This window comes from Rhinolophus ferrumequinum, chromosome 13, assembly GCF_004115265.2.
Source record: "Rhinolophus ferrumequinum isolate MPI-CBG mRhiFer1 chromosome 13, mRhiFer1_v1.p, whole genome shotgun sequence".
Lineage (NCBI taxonomy): Eukaryota > Metazoa > Chordata > Mammalia > Chiroptera > Rhinolophidae > Rhinolophus > Rhinolophus ferrumequinum.
The window spans coordinates 6,493,760-6,516,395 of record NC_046296.1 but is presented as its reverse complement, the minus strand read 5'-3'; the positions used below and the strand labels follow the sequence as shown (position 1 = coordinate 6,516,395).

Here is a 22,636-nt window from a genome sequence, read left to right as displayed (position 1 = left end):
CAGACTGGGAGAAAATACGGAGTCTGACAATTAAGTTTGCGAACTCATCCTAGGAAAAGTGCTACATACCTCATTATTGAATATCACTATGGTGACCTTCAAAGTACTCCCCTTGGGAACCTATGCACTGACACCAGTGCCTAGTCCACCCTTCAAAGCCATTTTGGAACTCTTTTTCTGGAATGGCCATCAGAGCTGTCATCGTATTATCCTTGATGTCCTGCATGTCATCAAAATGTCTTCAATATTTCCTTTATCTTTGGGTAAAGAAAGAAGTCATTGGGGGCCAGATCAGGTGAGTAGGGAGGGTGTTCCAATACAATTATTTGTTTACTGGCTAAAAACTCCCTCACAGACAGTGCTGTGTGAGCTGGTGCATTGTTGTGATGCAAGAGCCATGAATTGTTGGCAAAAAGTTCAGGTCGTCTAACGTTTTCACGCAGCCTTTTCAGCACTTCCAAATGGTAAACTTGGTTAACTGTTTTTCCAGCTGGTACAAATTCATAATGAATAATTCACCTGATATCAAAAAAGGTTAGTAACATTGTTGCAACAAGTTCATGAACTTAATTGTCAGACCTCATATTTGCAAAATACAAATGTGATAAAGAATTGTTATCCAAAATATACAAAGCACTCTTAAAACTTAACAATAAGAACACCAACGACCTGATTCAAAAGTGGGAAAAAGCTCTGAACACCTCACCAAAAAATATATATAGAAGTCAAATAAGCCTATGAAAAAATGCTCAACATCCTATGTCATCAGGGAATCGCAAATTAAAATGACAATGACATATCACTACCCACCTACTAGAATAGCGAAAATTCAAATGATACCAAATGCTGGCAAAGATGTGGAGTAACAGAAAGTCTTATTCATGGTTTGGTGGGAATGCAAAATGGTACAACCACTTTGGAAGACAGTTTTGACAACTTAAAAAATTAAACAAATGCTTTTACCATACAATCCAGCAATCATACTCCTTAGTATTTATGCAAAAGAATTGAAAACTTACATTCACACAAAACCTGCACACGATGTTCACAGAAAATTCATTTGTAATTGCCAAAAACTTGGAAGCAACTAAGAATCCTTCAGCAGGTGAATGGATAAACATAGTATGGTACATCCATACAATGGATTATTATTCAGTAATAATAAGAAATGAGCTGTCAAGTCATGCATAGACATGGAAGAGACTTAAGTGTATTTTACTAAATAAAAGAGACCAGTCTGAAAAGGCCACATAGTATATAATTCGAACTATAGGATATTCTGAAAAAAGGTAAAACTATGGAAAAAAAAGATCAGTAGTTGCCATGGTTTGGAAGGAGGAGGGGTGAATAGGCGGAGCACAGAGAATGTTTAGGGTAGTGAAAACGCTCTGTATGATATGATATACACATGTCATTATACATTTGTCCAAACCCATAGAATGCACAGCACCAAGAGTGAGCCCTAATGTAAACTACGGATTTTGGGTCATAATGATGTGTCAATGTAGGTTCATCAATTGTAACAAATGTACCACTCTGGAGTGGGAGGAAATATTGATAATGGGGGAGGCTGTGAATGTGTAGAGGCAAGGGTATTTGAGAAATCTTTGTACCTTCTGCTCAATTTTGCTGTGAGTTTAAAATTGCTCTAAAAGTATTCTATAAAAAAGTCTTTTTTTTTGTTGTTTTTTAAACAGAGTTTATTGTATTTAATACATTATAAAATTTGAAAAATTGTAGGAAAGCAGCAGACTCAAACTGGAGCAACTCTAACAAGTAATAATTCTGGCCCCTTTGCAAAACTGATCAGTTTAAAAACAAAGTAAAGTTCACATCTGTGAGGCAAACAAAAAGTGTGACTTCTGTACAAACTACATTTAAAATGTCATGTCTAACATCTTTTGAATGCAATGTGCTCTTAAGAGTTTTTCAGACGTCCTGCCTGGTCCCTGCCTAAAGAGAGACATAAAACCTCCATATGCAAAGAAACTCAATTCAAGGTATGTTTTTTTCAAAAAAAAAAAAAAAAAAAGTGGAAAAAGAAAGACAAAAGAAAAAGAAACAATGGATGGCTGTTGGCAATGGAAACTGTAAGGAGATGCGTCCTCACTGCTCATGGCTTGTTTATTGGTCAGAGCCCTTGGGAGGCCCAGGACACTTCACGGCCATCACAGCACCAACTGTAGCTACCACCTTTTTTCTTTACTGGTTTTTTTTTTTTTTTTTTTTTTTTTTTTTTTTTTGCATTTCCTACCTTTTGACATATATATATATATATATATATATATATATACACACATATATATATATACACACATATATATATATATGTATATATATATTTATATATTTTTTACACCTTGAGGATATCACTATTCCAATTGTTCCCATGTGAATACAGGTGTGGTCTCTATTGGATATAAATGTGTCTTTTATTCAATTCTAGGTCCAGGACTTGGTTTGCTGTCCCAACTGCATGTAAATGTCCCTTTTTTGTTTTGTCCCCTGTTATTCGTTATGTATGGTTTTTCCTTTTTGCATAAGAAATATGTCCGTTTAGTCCAGAGGCTCTTGCTTTATCGGGATGACAGAGGGCCCACGGGGTGTTCGCCTCAGTTCCCGCCGCAGGACATATTCGCTGAACTGAGACGAGTCCACTCCTCCCCCACAGGAGCCCACGATTTCAAATCCTCTTTGCTGCAACCTCTCGAGGACCTGGACTGAGTTGAGGTGACAGTAGCCATTCAGGGGAAATCTGATGACGTGCGTTGAGTCGTGATTCCAGCCTGCGTTGACAGAGTTACACATCACGTCGCCGATCTCTGGAAACACTTCTTCTATCAAGGATTTGTCACCACTGAGTGTGATCCTTTCTCCGAGGTCTGGGGCAACACGTACCACGAGGCACTCACAGGGCCTTGAAAAGCGACCAGTTTCTCTGTCCTGCTTCCATCTTTCCATCTCCAATAACATGGGCTGAAGCTGAAAATACTTTGCCTCTTCATATAACAAAGTGCAGTCCTTGAAATCATCGGGAATGAGGAGTTTTGATGTTCGTAGAAAATTCAAGATATATCTGAACATCTGTCCATCTCTGTCAATGAAATAGTGCTGTTTGAGACTGTCCAAAACAATGGGCTCTGTACCATCAAAAAGTCTTCCGATTCTTGATTCAGGGTATTTGGTGAGGGTGGCCAGGCTGCTGGTGTACATGTGGCCGCCCACATCGATGTGGACGGGCACATTGGATTTTGTGAGTTGTGCTGGAGTAGGAATGCCTTGGTTGTTCAGTGGAGATGCAGGAGATCTAGTGATCAGAGGTCTTGACATATTGGGCTGACTGTCCTGAAACATTGAAGCACAAAGTCTCTCTCCAAGTCCCCTTTTCCTTTTCCTCTCCCCCCTTTTCCGATTTCTCTCCCAGCGATCTCAAAAAAAGTCTTTTGGAGAATGATACAATAGCAGAAGGACTATTTTTAGAAGAAGAAATGGATTGTGAGGTGGCAGAACTGCACAAGTGGATCAACTGCACAGGATGTGTATTTATGTATGTGTGTATGTGCAAATACTATGTGAATGTGAGTGGGTGCATGTGCATGTATATACATGTGTGTACATACAGGTGTGCATATGTGTGCATATATGTATGTGTGTTTATATGCATGTGACTGTGTACATGCATGCATGTATGTATATTTGAGTGTGTATATGTATGTATGTGTGTAGACTCTGTCGATTTTGACAAGAGGATGACTTTTTTTTTCACCAACAGGTCAGTCCAGCATAGAATAGACTCCTTCATTAAATAGTGAGTTCCCTGTCCCTAGAGGTATTTTAGCAGAACCTGAATGATTTCTCATTAGGAATGTTGCTGACATGACTGTTGGGTTGGTTGGGGGCCAGTGGGTCCATTCAGCTTAGATGGTATCTAGAGATTTTTGGTCAAGATAGCAGAGTAGGTAAACATTGTGCTTATCTTCTCTCAAAACCACATCAAAATTACAACTAAACTACAAAACAACCATCATTAAGAATTTCCTGAAGTATAGCTAAACTGAAGCCCTGCAACTAAGGACACACAGAAGAAGCCACCTCGACACTGGTAGGAGGGGCAGGGACATGGAATGGGCTGTGTTTGACCATTAAAAATCAGGAGGGATATCTTGGCTACAGAATCCCCCTCTCCCGCCCCTGCCACCCAGAGGAGTGAGGTATCCCAGCCCCACACCAGGCTCCCCAGTCCAGGGTTCCAGTGCCAGGGAGAGAAGTCCCCATAAGCTATGGCCGTGAAAACCAGTGGAGATTGTGGCTGAATGAGATGGAAGGTGGCTGGAGTCCCAGACATTCATTTTAAAGGGCCTGTGCACAGACTTACTCGCTGACAGACTCACTTGCTCTGAGCTCCAGCACTGTGGCAGCAGCTTGAAAGGCACCAAAGACATACAGAGAGGAACTGAATTGTCTAGATTCAGGGAGAGGGCTGGAAGGGTAGCTTTCTCTCAAATGGAGGAGCTAGCAGGAGCCACTGTTTCTTTGTTGAGCCCTCTCCCCTCCCAGAGTACAGATACTAGGGCCACCATATCCGAGTCTCCATGATAACATTGGTCGTTTGCCCTGCCCTGGTGATTCCCTGAGACCCCCCGCCCCCAAGTCACTTTCAGTAGCTTTTCTGTATACATGGCTTGCCTTGGCTCATGCTGCAGACATTGCTAAAATCTCTCAAAAGGTTCACAGAACCCAAATAAACAGCATTGGCTTTGGCCTGTCCCACATGTCTGGCTGAGCAGTTCTAAGCCTGGCACTAGTGACAGCCAGCCTCAGTTCACGGCTTGGCCTCTTAGGACATCTCCAAGCACAGTGTGGCAGCGGCCATTGTGGATTGCTGTGTGGCTCATGCCTCGTGACCCTGGGCAGAGTACAGGCTGCAGCTGAACTTGGCAGCAGCAGGTCCACTCCTGGGAGGTCCCAGGACTGGCCTGGTTGGTGGCCAGCTTGGGACTGAGCCAGAGCATCAATAGGCCAGGTCCAAGGACAACACACCCAAAGGGAAGACTAGGCAACCACCAGAGCTCTGTTAAAGTGAATCCTGCTCTGCAGGGTCAGCCCTTGCACCACAGCTCCTCCACCGTAGTTATGGCCAGTCCTCACAACCTATCAGCCCAAGGGTCAATCCCTCCTAATGATGTACAAACAGCAACCAAGTCTCAACTATAACAGGAGGGCACACACAAGGGACACACCTGGAACACCTGGCTTTGATGGCCACAGAGACTGCATCACTGGGTCTCATAGGACATGCACTACATAGGGCCACTCTACTAAGATTAGGAGGCATAGAAGCCCCACCTAATACACAGAAACAAACAGAGAGACAGTCAAAATGGGGAGACAAAGAAACATGTCCCAAATAAAAGAACAGAACAAAGCTCCAGAAAAAGAACTAAACAATATGGAGACAAGCAATCTACCAGTCGCAGAGTTCAAAACACTGATCTCAGAGAGCACTTCAACAAAGAGATAGGAAACATAAAAATGGAGATAGAAAACATAAAAAAGAACCAGTCAGAAATAAAGAATAAGGTAATTGAAATGAAGAATACATTAGAGATAACAGTAGATAAGATGAAGCAGAGGATCGAATCAGCAATTTAGAAGATAAGGTAGCAGAAATCACCCAAATAAAATAGCAAAAAGAAAAAAGAATCCAAAAAAATGAGGATAGTTTAAGAAGCCTCTGGGACAACATCAAGTGTACCATCATTTGCATCATAGGGGTATCAGGAAGAGAAGAGAGAGAGCAAGGAATAAAAAACCTATTTGAAAAATAATGATGGAAAACTTCCCTAACCTGGTGAAGAAAATAGACATATCAGCACAGGAAGTGCACAGTCTCAAATAAGATGAACCCAAACAGGTCCACACCAAGACATATCGTAATTAAAATGCCAAACGTTAAAGACAAAGAGAGGATTTTAAAAGTAGCAAGAGAAAATCAGATAGTAATTTACAAGGGAGCTCTCATAAGACTATTAGCTGATTTCTCAACAGAAACTTTGCAGGCCAAAAGGGAGTGGCAGGAAATATTCAAAGTGATAAAAAGTAAGGACCTACAACCAAGATTACTCTACCCAGCAAGGCTATCATTTAGAATTGAAGGACAGATAAAGCGCTCCTCAGACAAAAAAAGTTAAAGGAGTTCATTCCCACCAAACCAGGATTACAAAGAATGTTAGAGGGACTTCTTTAAAATGAAAAAATAAAAAGATAAAAAATATGAATAATAAAATGGCAATAACTACATATCTATCAACAATTACTTTAAATAGAAATGGATTAAATGCTCCAATGAAAAGATAGGGTGGCTGAATGGATAAGAAAACAAGACTCTTTCATGTGCTGCCTATAAGAGATTCACTTCAGATCGAAACACACATAAAGACTGAAAGTAAAGGGATGGGAAAAAGGCATTTCATGAAAATGGAAATGAAAACAAAACAAAACAAAAGCCGTGGTAGCAATACTTATACCAGACAAAACAGACTTTAAAAGAAACGCTGTAACAAGAGACAAAGAAAGAACCCAGTAATTCCCACTTGTGGGTATTTTTCCGAAGCAGATGGGTTCTTGCCATCTGCAGCAGCATGGATGGACCTGGAAGGTATTGTGCCGAGTGGAGTGTCAGACAGAGAAAGAGAGATGTAATGTGATTTTGTTTATGTGTGGAATCTAAAGAACAAAAACAAACAAACAGACAAAACAGAAACAAACACACAGACACATTTTGATGGTTGCCAGATGGGAGGGGGTCTGGGAGTGGGAAAAAAAGGGAAGACATTAAGAACTACAAATTGGTAGTTACAAAATAGTCATGGGGATGTAAAGTAAAGCACAGGGAATATAGTCAATAATATGGTAATAACTATGTATAGTGCCAGGTGGGTACTAGACTAGTCAGGGGGATCATTGCTTAAATTACGTAACTGTCTAACCACTAAGCTGTACACCTGAAATTAATACAAAATAATATTGACTGTCAACTGCAATTGAAAAATTAAAAGGGCGGGGAGGGGAAGGTGAGGGGAGCAAGAGGTTTGAATTTCCAGGCGTAAAACAAGTAAGTCATGGGGATGGAACATACAGCACAGGGAATTTGGTCAATACTATGTGATCGTGTGCTGCAGTGTCAGATGGTTGCTGGACTTATGGTGACCACTTCTTTAGGTACATAGGTATACACTAGGCTACAGTGGCCAGCTGTTAGGTCAAATGCTAGTGCAGATGTTGTCATGAAGGTATTTGCGGATGTGATTAACAGCTACAATCATTTGACTTTAAGTCAAGCTTACCCTCCATAATGCAGGTGGGCCCCAGCCTTTCGGTTGAAGGCTTAAAGAGCAAAATCGAGATTTCCTTGAGAGCAGAAATTCTGCCTCAAAACTACAACATCGACTGTTCCCTGAGTTTCTAGCCTGCTGGCCTGCTCGACAGATTTCAGACTTGCCAACCCCCACAAACTCATGGGTCAGTTCCTTTGGTTTGATTTCTCTGGAGAGATTTTGGTACCAAGAGTGTTTCTAGAGGAACAGAACCTTCAATGTGAGTTTTCTGGAATTGGTTCTTTAAGCTGATTAGATTTAAAGGCTCTACGACTCTATTTTCAGTGGTGAAGAGTGATCGTCGTTGGTGTGGTAACAGAGATGTACAAGATATCAACCATTGGCTAGTCCTCACCAGATACTTTTAAGAGGGAAGGTTCTGGATAGCTATGTATGACCCCTTAGAACATTTCTGTTAAATTCATGAGTGTAAAGAGATCAGCTGGTGGCTCTTACCTGCGCCGGAAAAATTATGACCTCAGGATTTCAGATTCCCAGCTCAGGTGACACATAAATGACCTGGAAGTGTCTACATCTGTCCTCAAAGAAACCCTTATCTCCGGTGGTCCTAGAGCTGCGGTTTCTGAAATTAAACCGCGAATTTCATCCTGTGAGTGGCTGAACTGCCATGCAGACTGAATGCCCAACCTCACAGAAGGTCTATGGTTAAAGTGAAGGCATTGATTGGAAAGGAGCGGGATCCTGAACATTGGAATGGGAACATATGGTTAGATTCTGATGAAGCTTGGGACACTGAGCCCTAAATTCTGCCATCTTCTTTGTCAATAGAAGCAGGCTGTGCATTCCTGTGTGTCTGAGGAACCCTCTAACCCCTTCCTCCCCGCCCAAGGCACTGCTGATCCTCCTCAGGACTCCTCACCACCACTCTCTGCTTCTGGACCTATAGACTCACGTCTGCGCAGGCCCCAAAGGGTGAGGACGAGTACGACTGACGCGGGGTTGTGTTATACTGCAACAGACCTGCACGACTCTTCCAACTTATACCAAAATCAATCTGGGGAATACGTGTGGGAACCGGTATTAAGAGTGTGGGATAATGGTGAAAGAAACATATAAAGAAAGAGTAAGCCGAATTTATTGATGTCAGCCAACTAAACAGAGATTCTGGATTTAATGTTATGGTCTCAGGGACTAGAAAGGACTCTAACAGTTTATTTGGATGGTTGGCTGAAACATGGACCAAGGGGTGACATACAATAACTTAGGTTGAAAAGCCAAACCTGCCTTAGTATATTGCAGAAGGTCCCTAAAGCTTAGGGAGATTGGAATTTAGAGTGGATTTATCATGTAAGACCTGTTTACCCACCAGGTACGGCTAGAGCGCACACCGTGCACCACTACGATGTGAAATATAATTGTGAGAAGAGAGCTTCAGCATCCTTGAAGAGCTGTGTGATCACTCTTCTATGTAGGCCAGACCTCACAGTAAGAACTGAGGCATTGACTCGGGAAATCTGAATGTACTGAGACTGACTGGATCCTGGGGGGACCGGGACCAAGTGGTAGACTTAACTGCCAAACACAATGTGGGCATGGTTACCATAATGGACAGCAGAGTCAACTCATCGATGAGAACAGTCTGATTTGTGCAGGCCTACGGTGGTGGCTGGTTGATCGTGGTGTCCCTACAAGTAGCTGGGCACTCCACTAAATTCTAACTTGAGCTGCATAAGCAGAAGAGTGCCAGGTCTAGTAAGCAGAAGTCTACCTAGAATCATAAAAACAGAGAGTCAGCCTCTGACTCAATTCCCAGACTTATAAACCCAGAACCCCTTCAGTGAAGGAGAAGCCAGGTCCTCTAGAGGAAGGACCCCACTGCATTGCCAACAATTTACGTGTATACTTTTACTATTGTTCTCAGCCTTCCCCAAAGGACCTGCAGCTTTTTTACCAGGCTGTCTGTGCACTGGGTAAAAGGAAATAATCAGACCTTTCAGGGACTGCTGGGCATTGGCTCTGAACTGACATTAATTCCAGGAAATCCAAAATGTCACTGTGCACTACAAGTCAGAGTAGGGGTGTACGGATATGGGCTGATGCATGGAATTTCAGCTCAGGTACGTCTCACAGTGGGTCCACTGGGTCCTTGAACCCATTCTTTGTTATTCCCCCAGATCCAGATTATGTAAGTAGAATAGACACACTCAGCAACTGGCAGAATCCCCACACTGGTTCTCTAACTGGTGGAATTAAGGCTATTATGGTAGGAAAGGCCAAATGTAAACCACTAGAACTGCTTCTACCCAGGAAAGTAAATCCAAAGCAATACTGCATCCCTGTAGGGATGGCAGAGATTAGTGTCACCATCAAGGACTTGAAAGAAGCAGGGATGGCATTCCCCTCACATCCCCATTCAACTGTCCTCTCTGGCCTTTGCAGAGGACAGATGGATCTTGGAGCTCTATCATAAGCTTAACCAGGTGTGATTCCAATTGCAGCTGCTCTACCAGATGTGGTTTCATTGCTTGAGCAAATGAACATACCTGGTAGGCAGCTATGGACCTAGCAAATGCTTTTTTTCTCCATACCTGTTAACAAAGACCACCAGAAGCAGTTTGATTTCAGCTGGCAAGGCCAGCAACACACCTTCACTCTCCTACACAGGAGTAGGTTAACTCCACAGCCCTGTGTTATAATTTAGTTTGCAGGGATCTTGGTCACCCTCCCCTTTCACAAGCGATCACACAGTTCCATTGTATTGGTGACATGATAACTGACCGGACCTAGTGAGCACTAGGCTTATTGGATACTGGACTTTGTGTGTCAGAGGATGAAAAACAAATCCAACAAAAATTCAGGGGCCTTCCACCTCAGTGAAACTTCTAGGGGTCCCATGGTGCAGGGCATGTTGAGATATTCCTCCTTAGGCGACGGGTAAGTGGTTGCACCTGGCCCCACCTAAAACCAGAGACAGACACAACATGAATGGCTCTTGGGGTTTTGCGGGCAACAGCATCCTCATCTGGGTATGCTTTCAGCCCGTTTATTGAGTGACCAGAAAAACTGCTAATTTTGAGCGGGGCCCAGAACAAAAGAAGGCTCTGCCACTTGGGCCACAGGATCCAGCAGGCACGATGGGGCTTAAGTGGCAGCTGCAGACAGGGATGCTGTCTCGAGCCGTTGGCAGGCCGTTATAGGAGAACTGCTGCTCGGGCCCTTAGGAGTTTGGAGCAAACCCCTGCTACCTCCTTTAAATAAGTACATTCCTCTTGAGAAATAGCTCTGGGCCTGCTTCTGGGCTTACTAGAGAATGACTGCTTAAACATGGGCCACCAAGTTACCATGTGACCTGAGCTGCCCGTCATGAACTGGGTGTTGCCTGACCCACCAGCCTCTAAAGCTGGGAATGCACAGTGGCACTCCAGCATTAAATGGAAGGGGTATATACACGGTCCGGCCCACGCAGGCCCTAAGGCACAAGTAAGTTACAGGAAGAAGTGGCCTAAACGCCCTTGATCCAACACCTGCTATACTCCTTCTCTCTCCCAGCCTACACCTATGACATCACAGGAAGTTCCCTATGATCAGCTGGGAGAGGAGGAGCAGACCAGGGCCTCATTTACAGAGGCGCAGCCACCACTCCAAAGTGGACAGCTGCAGCACCACGGCCTCTTTATGGGGCATCCCTGAAGGACAGTGGTGAAGGGAAGTCCTCTCAGTTGGCAGAACTTGGAGCAGCACACTTGGTTGTTAATTTGCTTGGAACGAGAAAGGGCTAGAGGTGTGACTGTCTACTGATTCATAAGCTGTGGCCAGTGGTTTAGCTGGAAGGTCAGGGACTTGGAAGAAATAGTATTGGAAAATTGATGACAAGGAGGTCTGGGAAAATGGTATATGGATAGACTTTTAATAATAGGAAAGTCACGTGGAGATACACGTGTGTCCCATGTGAATGCTCACCAAAGGCTGACCTCAGCAGAGGAGGATTTTAATGACACATTCCATGCGAACCAGCCACCCTCTTCCCCCAGCCAGCCCTGTCAAAGGGGCTATTGCTGCAGAGAGGAGGTGATGCATGGGCTCAGCATCACAGACTTCCACTCACCAAGACCAACTTGGTTATCGCTCGTGCTGAGTGGCCAATCCACCAGCAGCAAAGACCAGCACTTTATACTCTTACCCTTAGTGACTCCACTGCAAAAGTTTTTATTTCTGTCCCCATGATCTTATGCTTTCTACTGATCTAGAAGAGTTAGTTCCAAAGGAGACTCAAAAATGATGCCATTGAACTGAAAGTTAATCCTGCTTCCCGGCCATTTTGGACTCCTCTTGACTCTGAATCAACAGGCAAAGACAGTGGTTACTGCGCTGGTTGTGGTAACTGATCCTGACCCCCGCGGGGGAATTGGACAGCTGTTCCACAATGGAGGTAAGGAAGAATACGTCTGGAACACAGGCCATTCCTTAGGGTATCTCTTAGCATTACCATGCCCTGTGACGAACGTTCAATTAAAAACCCAAACAACCCAATGCAGGCAAGACTAATAATGACCCACACCCGTCAGGAATGAATGTTTGGGTTACCCCACCAGGTAAAGAAGCACGACCGGCTGAGGTGCTTGGGCAAAGGGAATATGGAATAATAGAAGGGGAAGGGAACAACAGAAGAAGGTAGTTATGAATACCAGCTACAGCCACTTACCAAAACAAAAACTGTAATTGCCGTGACTATTTCCTCTTTCTTTTGCCACAATATGTTTGTGTATGTACATATGTATGCATATATATATCACACATGTAAAATACATTTCCTTGTCTTATCCCCTTATCCTGTAACGTAAGTTGTACTGACTTTACGTTCCAGTATGTAAGTTACAAGATATCAAGGAGAAGAGTAAACATCACTTAAGGACTTTGTATCCTGTTCTGAGAAAAGGGTTTGTGCATCTTCAGTGGTACACAGGATCGCTGTATTATGTTAGGCAGAAGTATGACTTCACTATGATCTTTATTTGGAGACCAAGGATGGTTTACACAGATGGGTATGGGTGCCAAATTGACAAGGGGTAGACTAATGGTTAATATTAGGTGGTGTCAACTTGGCTAGGCTATGGTGCTCAGCCTTCAGTCAAACACTAGTCTAGGTATTTCCGAGGAGGTATGTTTTAGATGTGATTAACTTCCACAACCAGTTGACTTTAAGTAAAGGAGATTATTTACAGTATGTGTCTCTATCATGGGTGGGCCTCATGTATCATCTGAAGGCCGTAAAGAGCAATCTGAGGTTTCCTGGGGAAAAAGAATTTCTGCCTCCAGGTGGCAGTGTCAACTCCTGCCGGAAGTTTCTGACTGTTGGCCGGCCCCACTGATTTTCGGCTCGCCAGCCTCCACAACCACTGCATGAGCCACTCCTTAAAAGAAATATTTATATCTATGTCTCCTATCGGTTCTGTTTCTCTGGAGAACCTGACTGATACACACCAATAATTAATTTTCCATCGTTAGCAGAAGACATTATTCCCATTTTAATATTACACAAACTGAAGTCTAAAAGATTAGTCTAAGATGATATAAAGTGGAGAGAAACAGTAAGAGTTAGACGGCAGTGGATGCAAGCCAGAAAGCTAGCTATTACTGCTGGTCTTACAGAGATCATAAAGCAATAACATTTTCATGAACTTGACCTCTTAGTTCTACTTGAGATTAACGATAGGATGAATGTGAATCTCCTAAAAAGATTAATTAACTTTATTCTCACGCTACATGGAAATGTGTCTTGTAATTTATTAAGACGTGGCCTAGAAGGAATTGCTAAGCACATAAAATAGCAGGCAAATGATAATTAAGTCTGCCCTAAGAGTGACTTCACCCTAGAGGAAATGATGGCATAAAGTTGTCTTACCCCGCTGAGGTGACACAATGCCCTTTGCCTCCAGCACCACTGTCTGGGTGCTCGACAAAACAAAATGAAGCCACAACAAACTAAACGATGATGCCAGCGCTCTCTGTTCTTTCTCAGCGTTGCCCTCAGTTACATGACAACATGGGAAAGCATCCACAGGTTCTCTAAAACATTTGAGATGGCCTATCAGACTGACACTGTTTGCCTTTTGGGAAGGGCAGCCTGATGGATCCACTCTGGAGGCATTACCTTCTGGTGTGGTTTATGGGGTGTGTATATATGTTTTTCTTTTGAACTGATTCCATTAGCTGAGATCTTCTGGGCATGGAAGACTGGAAAAAAATATCCCATGTCTTTATGAGCAATGTGAGGATATGTCATTCGAAAAGGAAGGTGGTAACAGTGGTAGACGGCGGCAGAACACAATCCAAACTTGATGTGGGAATCCAGTATGCCCAGTGGCTCATGGCCATTGCAATGCCACTCGAAGGCCTATTTTCTACCTCACCAGCCATGCTGTCATACTCATCTCTGTGTGTCACTGTGACACAGGAGCACTGTGTCAGTACAGTATACAGTTCCCCACTAATCCAGATCAGGTATGGTAAACTTTGCCCTCTGGGGCTGGTTACAGAACCCCATGGCTATTACAGGTGACTAGCAAATTCTTTTCCATTTCTAGAGTTTATGACTATTTAAAAAATGAATTTTGGTTTGATGTTTTGCAGTTGATACCCAACCTCTGACTAAAATAGTTTTCTTGGGCTCTATCCATCGTTCAGGCTAAATGTCAGGTACAAAAGTGACATCTTAAAAAAAAAATACCCTTTATATCTTTGTTTCTTGGTGGACATAGAAAAAAACCAACCAGGAAATAAAATCTCCAGTGCTTGAGGAGATGAATAAACATCATTTCACAAATAGAGTACAGCAATCAATTCAGGTTCATTTTTGAGTAGCCTACAGCTCTCAATTTGGCAGTGTTGAGTGTCTTTTTTCTAAAACTGCAAAATCAAATTTGTTTTTCATCTTTTATTAGAAGCCTTAGGGATATAAGTTTTACATCTGTATCTATCTCATAATTCCCGTGGGATCTGGCCTTCAGTAAACTATCAAATTCTTAAGAATGATTTTTAATATTTTTGTTCCAAATATTGTGTTAAGCATTTATGAGATTAACTAATTTACTCCTCTCCAAACTCAGGGTGGTAGATGCTATCATCCCCATTTTACAGATGAAGAAACTGAGGCATTAGGGAGGCAAAGGAGCTTACCCAAAGTCGCACAGTTGGAAAATAGAAGAGCCCTGATTTATACCAGGCAGCCATGCCCCAGACCCATGCTAATTAATCAGTTTGTGCCTTTGTTCTCCAAATTCAGTTTCATTCACTATGGAAGTAATTTGGGCTCCTGCTTCCCCCGACCCCGCCATCCCCAGCTGTACCCTGAATGCTCAGTGGCATGAGCCCCTGGCACCCAATGGAGGTGCTGGTCAACAGGAGCACCCAGAGTCCTTGTTTTATCGCCAGTGACTAACAGCTGCATGGCCTCGGGCAGGTCACCTTGCCCTCGGGGCCACCATGTTCAGGTTTGTACCTTCCACCAAGCCAAGATCTGAAAGTGCACTGGGTCAAGTCTCATCCAGGACAAAGGCCAGGGGTTTCTATGGGAGAACTGGGGAGGGGACAAGGGTGGCCTGGCCTGTGGTGAATTTTCTGGGAGAGAGCAAACACCAGGACAAGGTCTCCAGGTCGCTTCTGAGCTCTATACAGAACGGGGTGAGGCCACAGTCCTGTCCCACTAGGGGACCTGTGCTCTGATGTGCATGAGGAAGAGGTTGCTGCCCTTGTCACCAAGGAAGTGACACTCCGGCAGCATGCCCTCTTCCAAAAATAAGTTGCCTGTAAAACTTCAGAATGATGCTGTTTTGACAGCTGGGATTCATGCTTTCAGGGTGGGTTCATTTTCAGCCTGAAAATTACTCATCAGTCGAATGCCAGCTTTCCTCATCCCACAGACAGCAGCCCAACTACAGGGAGTCGAGTTGAGGAGAAGGGAGTGTGTGCCAGCACTCCCGGCGGCCCACATCACACAAAAGGGGCCCCTCTGCTCAGCCAGGGCACCAGTGCAAGTGCCCAGCATGAGTGCCCCTGGGAGGAAGCAGGCTTCCACGGCCCATAGCTGACCAGCTGACCACCAGACTCCATGGTGACTCATTCCTGGGGCAGACAGGGTTCCCAAAGCCCACAGGGATTTGCCATGTGGGTCTGTGGGCCCAGTAATGCTTCACGAGTCCTCCTCGTCTGCTGTGGCCACAGCCCTGGTCTGAGGGTCTCTGCACATTTGGGCCTGACCAGCAAGCAAGTCAGGGGCAAGTATTCCCTCAGAGATAAGTCTGAGGACTAGACCTATCGTGGAATTCAGTACTGGCGAGGTCAGACCCAGCCTATTCCTACCTCCCACTTAATGTTAACAGACAGAGCAGAATACCTTTCCACCGCTGGCTGGGCTGGCAGGGCTCACCAGCTAGCATGTGATGGCAGGAAGGCATCTGCCTGTCTCAAATATGGAAGCACGCTGGCAGTGACTGAGACGTTGGTTACAGAGCCTATGGCAGCCCCTTTCCCAGACTGCATTTTTGAAACAGCAGAAGTAAAGGCTTGCTTACTGCAGTGAGCCCCAAAGGGAGAGAAAATAAGCTCATACACCAGTGACTCTTCATTTTAGAAAAAGCTGCCTGGTTGTTCTAAAGAGCTTCACTCTCAAGATTTATTTAGATTGTACATTCCTGGGTTTTCATTAAAAATATAACTATAACCCTATATATATGTGTCTTTTTATCATCTAATATATATGTATATATATGTGTGTATATATATATGTATATATATTATATATATATACATATGTATATATACACATGTCATATATATACAATGTATATATATATATACACGTCATATATAATATATATACATATATATATACACACACACATATATATATGTGTATATATATATACGTATATATACATATATATACGTATATATATATATACATACATATATATATATATATATAGTGTTTCCCCCCAAATAAGACCTAGCTGGACAATCAGCTCTAGTGTGTCTTTTGGAGCAAAAATAAATAAAAACCAGGTCTTATATAAGACCCAGTCTTATATTAAAATAAGACTGGGTATTATATTATATTATACCCGGTCTTATATTATATTAAAATCAGACCAGGTCTTATATTAATTTTTGCTCCAAAAGATGCATTAGAGCTGATGGTCCGGCTGAGTCTTATTTTGGGGAAACACCTTATCACATCCAAGTGTGTACACACACACACACACACACACACACACACACACACACTTTTAAATGGATGAGATGTAGATAATAAAGCACAAGTTCATTTGCAAACACACTCTCCATAGCGTCCCCGCTAAGGGCCGGGCCAACGTACTGTTGTCACGGGTCATTCTGTGAGGTCTTCTGTTCCTTTCAGACAAAACCAGTTTCCCAAAGCCTTCATTATAAAGGTCGTGCCATCCACGTGGATTTGGTCAAGTGGTTCACTGTCATGGGGCTACAGCTGCAGTTGAGTTCAACACGGAACCAGAAGGCAGACATTCAGGTGCACACCCCCTTCTCCTGGGCTGAACTCATGGCTTCCTGTCAGCAGCTACCCCAGACTTCTCATTTTGGGACTCCTAAACAAGCCAAACACACTTGCACTGGAGAGGCCACCACAAGTCAGCACACTGAAGCCAAGATACCATAGCAGTGACACAGAAGTTGGGAACCAGATTTCTTATGCTGGCTCTACTGCCAATGTGGTGTGACCCCAGACAAATCTCTCAACATCTCTGAGCTTCAGGAGCATTCCTGAAAACGAGGAGTTTGATGAAAAGATCTTCAGTGGCTCTTTCCAGTTCCAATATTCTATTCTATGAAACTGAAACTATCTCATCTAGAAGCAGAAAGTTAACTTTCTTCTGATCCATGAAATACTTTCTCATTCGTCATGGCAGTGACAAGTCATTGGCAACAGTTTTGCCAACTTTAGTCTCGAGCCTATAAATATCACTAGGTGCCTCCTCTGAGCAAGGCACTCTTCAGGGCTCTGAGATTTCTCTGAAATAAGTTTTATAACAGGACTCAGCAGACTCAACATCAACTGTGTCCTCCAGTATCTGATGCCACGTAGGCTGATCTAGTCTACTCCATCCTAGGTAGCCCATTCAATCTAAAAAAAAATGTTGGTCCAAATACACTAAATTGGTTTTGTGGCTCATGAATGGGTCATTTTCAAACACGTGGTTTGAAAGGTGCTGCTGCCAAGGTCACAGGAAAGGGTAAGTGTCTTGTGGGCACATTAACAGCAGGAGAGCATTGCATGAAGTCAGGCTCAGGAGAAGAGTCACAGTGTGGGGCGTGGTTAACTGAAGAGGAAGAGTAAAAACAGCAAGAGGCTCAGAGCTCAGGGGAGGGCAGAAGCACAGCCTGCATCCTTTGATCTGGCCTTAGATTTCACCCTCTGCCCAGCACCAGACAACTCCAACTGCTGAGCACAAATGGCTGACGAAACCCTTCAAGAGCGGCCTTGCTGCCTCCCAGTTGCTCACGAGCTCCTCACCCTTGGACACATTGTTTGGCCTCTGCCTAGTTCCCTCAGCCTGGAGGTCCTCCCACCAGTCAGACAGAAGCTCCCTCGGGGACCATCCCGGTTCCCGGATCAGGCACCCTTCTCGCCACCATAGCCGCATCCCCAAACCTGTCACACTCTATTGCAGTTGCCTGCTTACCAGTCCGCGTCCCTGTACTAGACTCCGTGCCCCTCAGACCAGGGCCTAAGCTTCCATTGCTATAGATCCCAGTGCCCAGCACTCTCCGTGGCTCACACATGCTCATTGCAATAAACAGACAGGTGAGTAAATGAGTGACCTCTAGTTAGGTGGCCAGGGAAGGCCTTAAGGTCAGATGCTGACAGCTGCAAGATAGCCATGAGCTTCTCCATCCTTCCTGAGCACGTCACCACTGCTAGTCACTGACTGCAATCTGTCTGGGTGCCCGCAGCCCCATCTAGTACTTGTGAGAGGTTTTCTCTCACAAGTACACGTGTGGAAGGTCCTGGATCAAATTTCAGTAGAGTTTAGAACTAAGCAAACACATAGGCACTGAGGTTTGGGTCTCTGCGGACATCACGGCTGGGAGCTCACTGTGTTTCCCTTGGAGAAAATTCAACAACAGAAACAGCCTGGAGAATACTGCCAGTTACTTTAAAACACTTTTTTGCCATACTCAGGCATGTGCACATCTATAAAGGTTACCCAGAAATAGACTTGAAGCTGACCACTGTGTTCTCAAGATGGGGAAAATATCTCAGCGGTAGTGATGACAGGCAGGGAAGACGCAGATTGCTGGTTCAGGGTACACCACACAGGCTTGCCTGCTTGTGAGGAACGGCATTTAAACAGCCCTCATCGCGGCTTTTCGGCTAGAAAGAGCAACTGTGGACATTGTGCATCTTACTATAAATTAGAAAAAATTCAACTGGGAATACAGATGGGAAAAACATTAACAGGTGTTTTTTTCAGACCAGCTTTTTTTTCTTCTTCTTTTTTTTTTTTGCTTTGTTTGAAAGGTGAGAAATGAAAACTACACATAACATTTGGATGGATGATGTACTTGTCTCCCGGGGTTTGGCGCTGACAATTGCTGCTGTACCTATAGACACATGCTCACTCAATCCCACAAAGTCCGCTTTACTTCCTACTTGGGAGCACAGCATCCACTGTTCCCTGTGAGTGGTCTGCGCCCAACCCCGAGCACGGCTGGGTATAGGCCGCTGTCAGCCTGTGCATTTCCACTGCCAAGCCTGACCTGGGCTGCGGTTCAAGCTAAGTTGACATGTCTGCTGCTTTCCACCTGGGAGCAGAGCTTCCGTCCAAGATGACTTTCATCAAGAGGGACACTTTGGGTGTCCCCTGGACTCAACTATTCTTTGCTGATATAGTAAACTTGTTAGCAGAGAGTGAGTCTTGAGTGAAAGCAAAATATCTGCTAAGTGTCTAACAGACTCGGAACATTGAAGGCAGACCCAGTGCTGGTTTCCATTAGTGACACACTTAGTGGGGCAGAGATGGTGAACAATATCACTCTCCAGGTAGATTCCTACAATCCTGACTCTACTCAGTACTGAGACACATTGAAGCCAGTTTCACAAACGAGAGAGACAGAATTCTGGGGCAAAGAAACAGGAATATTTACAGAGCTATTATGGCTCTCCCTTTTCCAAGTCTGTCCCCTGCTTTTTTTCAGTAGCTTGGAGGCCTAGGGGATCTTGTCTTCCAGGAAAAATGTCCAAGTGAGAGGATGGGACCAGACCCCACCTCTGCCTCCCTACAGGACCCAGCCACATCTAATAAAGCTGCAGGTGGAAGGGAGCAGATCAAGGCCTAAGTGATTTTCAAACAGACATGCACACAAAACACAGAGCAACCATTTCACTTCACGCCCAGGCACCTTGCTGATCTCAAGGAGATTTGAGCTTTGCCAGCTGAGAGCTCAGTAGTAGTGCTGTGACTGGGACCTCTTCCATACCAGGTAGCACGGGAATAATATTCCCCTGGACCAGATGAGACAGGTGGCGACGAGGCCTAAGCATTGGTCCAGCGGCCCTGAAGAGTCTGGTGTGTGCGTCTCTGCGGGGTTCCTGGACTCCCGTCAAGCACAGGGTGCTGACTTGGTGGTTGTACCTCTAGAAGATCCTGTGCTGATGGACTGAGCAGTCAACGCTGATTTTGGTATCACCGCCAAAGGGCAGGAGAGGCTGTCCTCACTTTGAATATGCCATCTAGTATTGAGGGTCTCATCCAAACCCTGGCTAGCACACTCTAATCGAAAGACGGGGTTTATATGGAAAGATCCACAGACTGTGGTAAAGCCCAGAGAGAACGGAATAAACCTTTCGTACAGCAAGGCCAATAAAGACTGGTTCCTTGCTGAAGATCTAGGCCCACACTGTCGCCAGGGCCACAGGCAGCGTAGTGCCCCCTGAGCACTGGAGCGGTCTCACCGGCCTGATCATTGGCTTTCAAAGACTGAATGTGAAAACAGGTAAAACATCTTATCAACAACTTTTTTGTTTTATACAGGTTACATGTTGAAATGATAATATTTTTGCATATTGGGTTTAATAGATTAGACCATGAAAATGAATTTCTCCGTTTCATTTTATTTTAATATTATTTCAACTTTTTTAAAAGGTGGCTACTTGAAGATTTTAAATTAGATACGTAGCTTGATTTATAGCTCTGTTGGACAGCACTGATTTCGAAATCTGGATTCTAATCTTGGCTAATCTAGTGTCTAGCTGCGCGGCCACTGAGGCAAGCTCACTGGACTCAGATTTCTTTTGTGAAATAAGCCCAATTTCCTTCACAGTGAAAAGAATAGCTGAAAATGCTATGCACACCAACGATCAGGCTGGCATCCTCCTCTCGTTTCTCCTCAGAAAACAGGCCTTCCCCATGTGGTTGAACAGGTTGTGGACTGTACAAGATGACACATTGAAGGGAGTGGGTGCTGTTCACACTGCACATAAGTAGATTTGTATATTTATTATTATAATATCCTGGCACGTGGCAATCAGCATGTTGTTCTAACAAAATGAGTCTATTACAATGACTCCAACAGATGGAACTAAAGTTTCCTGAGGAGGAGACACATGTTTTCTGATTTGCATAAAAGCTGTAGTTGGGCTCGGGCTAACCCTACCAGGACTTGAGGCCTGCCTGAATTCCACTTTAAGGACCAGCTGCTTTGCTGGTTTGGCCTCCACGTCTGTCATGTACCTGGTGCATCTGAGGCCAGAAACTCTGTGCGCACAGTCAAGACTCGATTGTACAAAACGTCATTGGTGTCTGGAGCCAAAGAGTTACAATAGCCCATTGGGCGAGGGCCAGGGCTCACCTGGATGGGCCACTTACCTTTTCGTTTTTCTTTTCCTCTGGTCTGCATGCCGTGTTGGTGGGGCTGGATGTTGACAGGCCACTGACGGCCCCCGCTCCGGCTTCCCCGTTGAGGTTGGCGGCACTGACGTTAGGAGGTGTGATGGCTGATGCTGCTGACGTGAGTGGGATGACTGGCCGGGGGCACTGGACACCAGTGACTGCCTGCATCAGGGGCTGGTGCATGTGCGGCGGGGACGCCACGGAGTGAGGCCTGAGGCTGCTGGTGGGCAGGCGGGACGGGGAGTTCTGGGTGCGCAGGGGCGATACGGTGGCAGTCGGTCGGTCCTGAGCCTGAGCTGAGGAGTGGGCAGCTGGAGCACGGGATCAGAGAGAGAGAGAGCAGGGTGGAAAGGTTAGTTTGCAACCTCACATGCAATTGCAATGGATGTTTTCTTTACTGGGACTTGTCTGCCCAGTGCTGGGAGCCTCTCTCAAGTCTCTCCAGACCTGGGCACCCTTCACAGGTAGAGATCATGAAGCCGAGCACCCCTGAGAATGCACCCCTGTCTTCCCAAAGCCGTGAGGCTGCACAGAACGTCCTTCCCTCAGGAGGAGCGGAAACATTGGTTGCTAGATCACCGTGTGCCGGCGCCGGCCCAGTTTTCTATAAAGTCTTCTGGTTTTCTCTGCTGTGACGAACTAAAACACTCAGAAGATTTTTACAATCACCCTTGTTAAAATGTTCATAAGGGCGGCCGCATGGCTCAGTTGGTTAGAGCGCGAGCTCTCAACAACAAGGTTGCTGGTTCGATTCCCGCATGGGATGGTGGACTGTGCCCCCTGCAACTAAGATTGAAAACGGCTACTGGACTTGGAGCTGAGCTTCGCCCTCCACAACTAGATTGAAGGACAACGACTTCACTTGGAGCTGATGGGCCCTGGAGAAACACACACTGTTATGCAATAAAATTTAAAAAAAGAATGTTCATAAAAGTAAGGCCTGTAGAAGAAGTAAAGCCTTGAAAGAGCCTCAAGCTTCCCCAAATTATTAGACACCACTGCAGGTAAGGTGATCATTGTCAACAGCTCGACCTGTCTTGAACGCAGACTGTAATGGCCCTGTCCTTTGTTTCTCACACTTGGTACTGACTTGTCTGAGCTAAGGATGAGTGCTCCAGGCTGCTTAGCTAGTCGATCGCAGGAGAAAGCGGCCGTCGTTTCTCCCAGCTGCAGCCTTGAGGGAAGCATCTGCCTCCCGAGGCAATCCACCTGCACATCGAAGCCTGATTCTGGATTTACAGAACAGGAGCCTTCCAACTAGGAATCCACCAAAATGCTCGCCACCAGCAAAATGCTTCCTAAAGATGCTAGGACTCGAAAAGCAGAACATTTGTAAAAATCTGTCATTTGCAAAGATAGTTCCCTCTAAACACA

At 44.7% G+C, this 22,636-nt stretch overlaps 2 protein-coding genes across 3 annotated transcripts in view; both read right to left on the bottom strand.

The window, feature by feature from the left end:
- The window catches only part of SH3RF3 (SH3 domain containing ring finger 3), a 361,536-nt gene that overhangs the window by 33,686 nt on the left and 305,214 nt on the right, over positions 1–22,636 (bottom strand). For both annotated transcript variants that reach the window (XM_033125360.1, XM_033125361.1), the window contains one exon: positions 21,239–21,573. In XM_033125360.1, coding sequence (XP_032981251.1) covers positions 21,239–21,573 — 335 coding nt within the window. The remainder of the gene's footprint in view (positions 1–21,238; positions 21,574–22,636) is intronic.
- Positions 2,341–3,365, bottom strand: LOC117033286 (BTB/POZ domain-containing protein KCTD1-like). The gene has a single exon (XM_033125362.1). It carries the CDS (start codon positions 3,352–3,354, stop codon positions 2,557–2,559), a length of 798 nt encoding a protein of 265 aa, XP_032981253.1. The 5' UTR covers positions 3,355–3,365; the 3' UTR covers positions 2,341–2,556.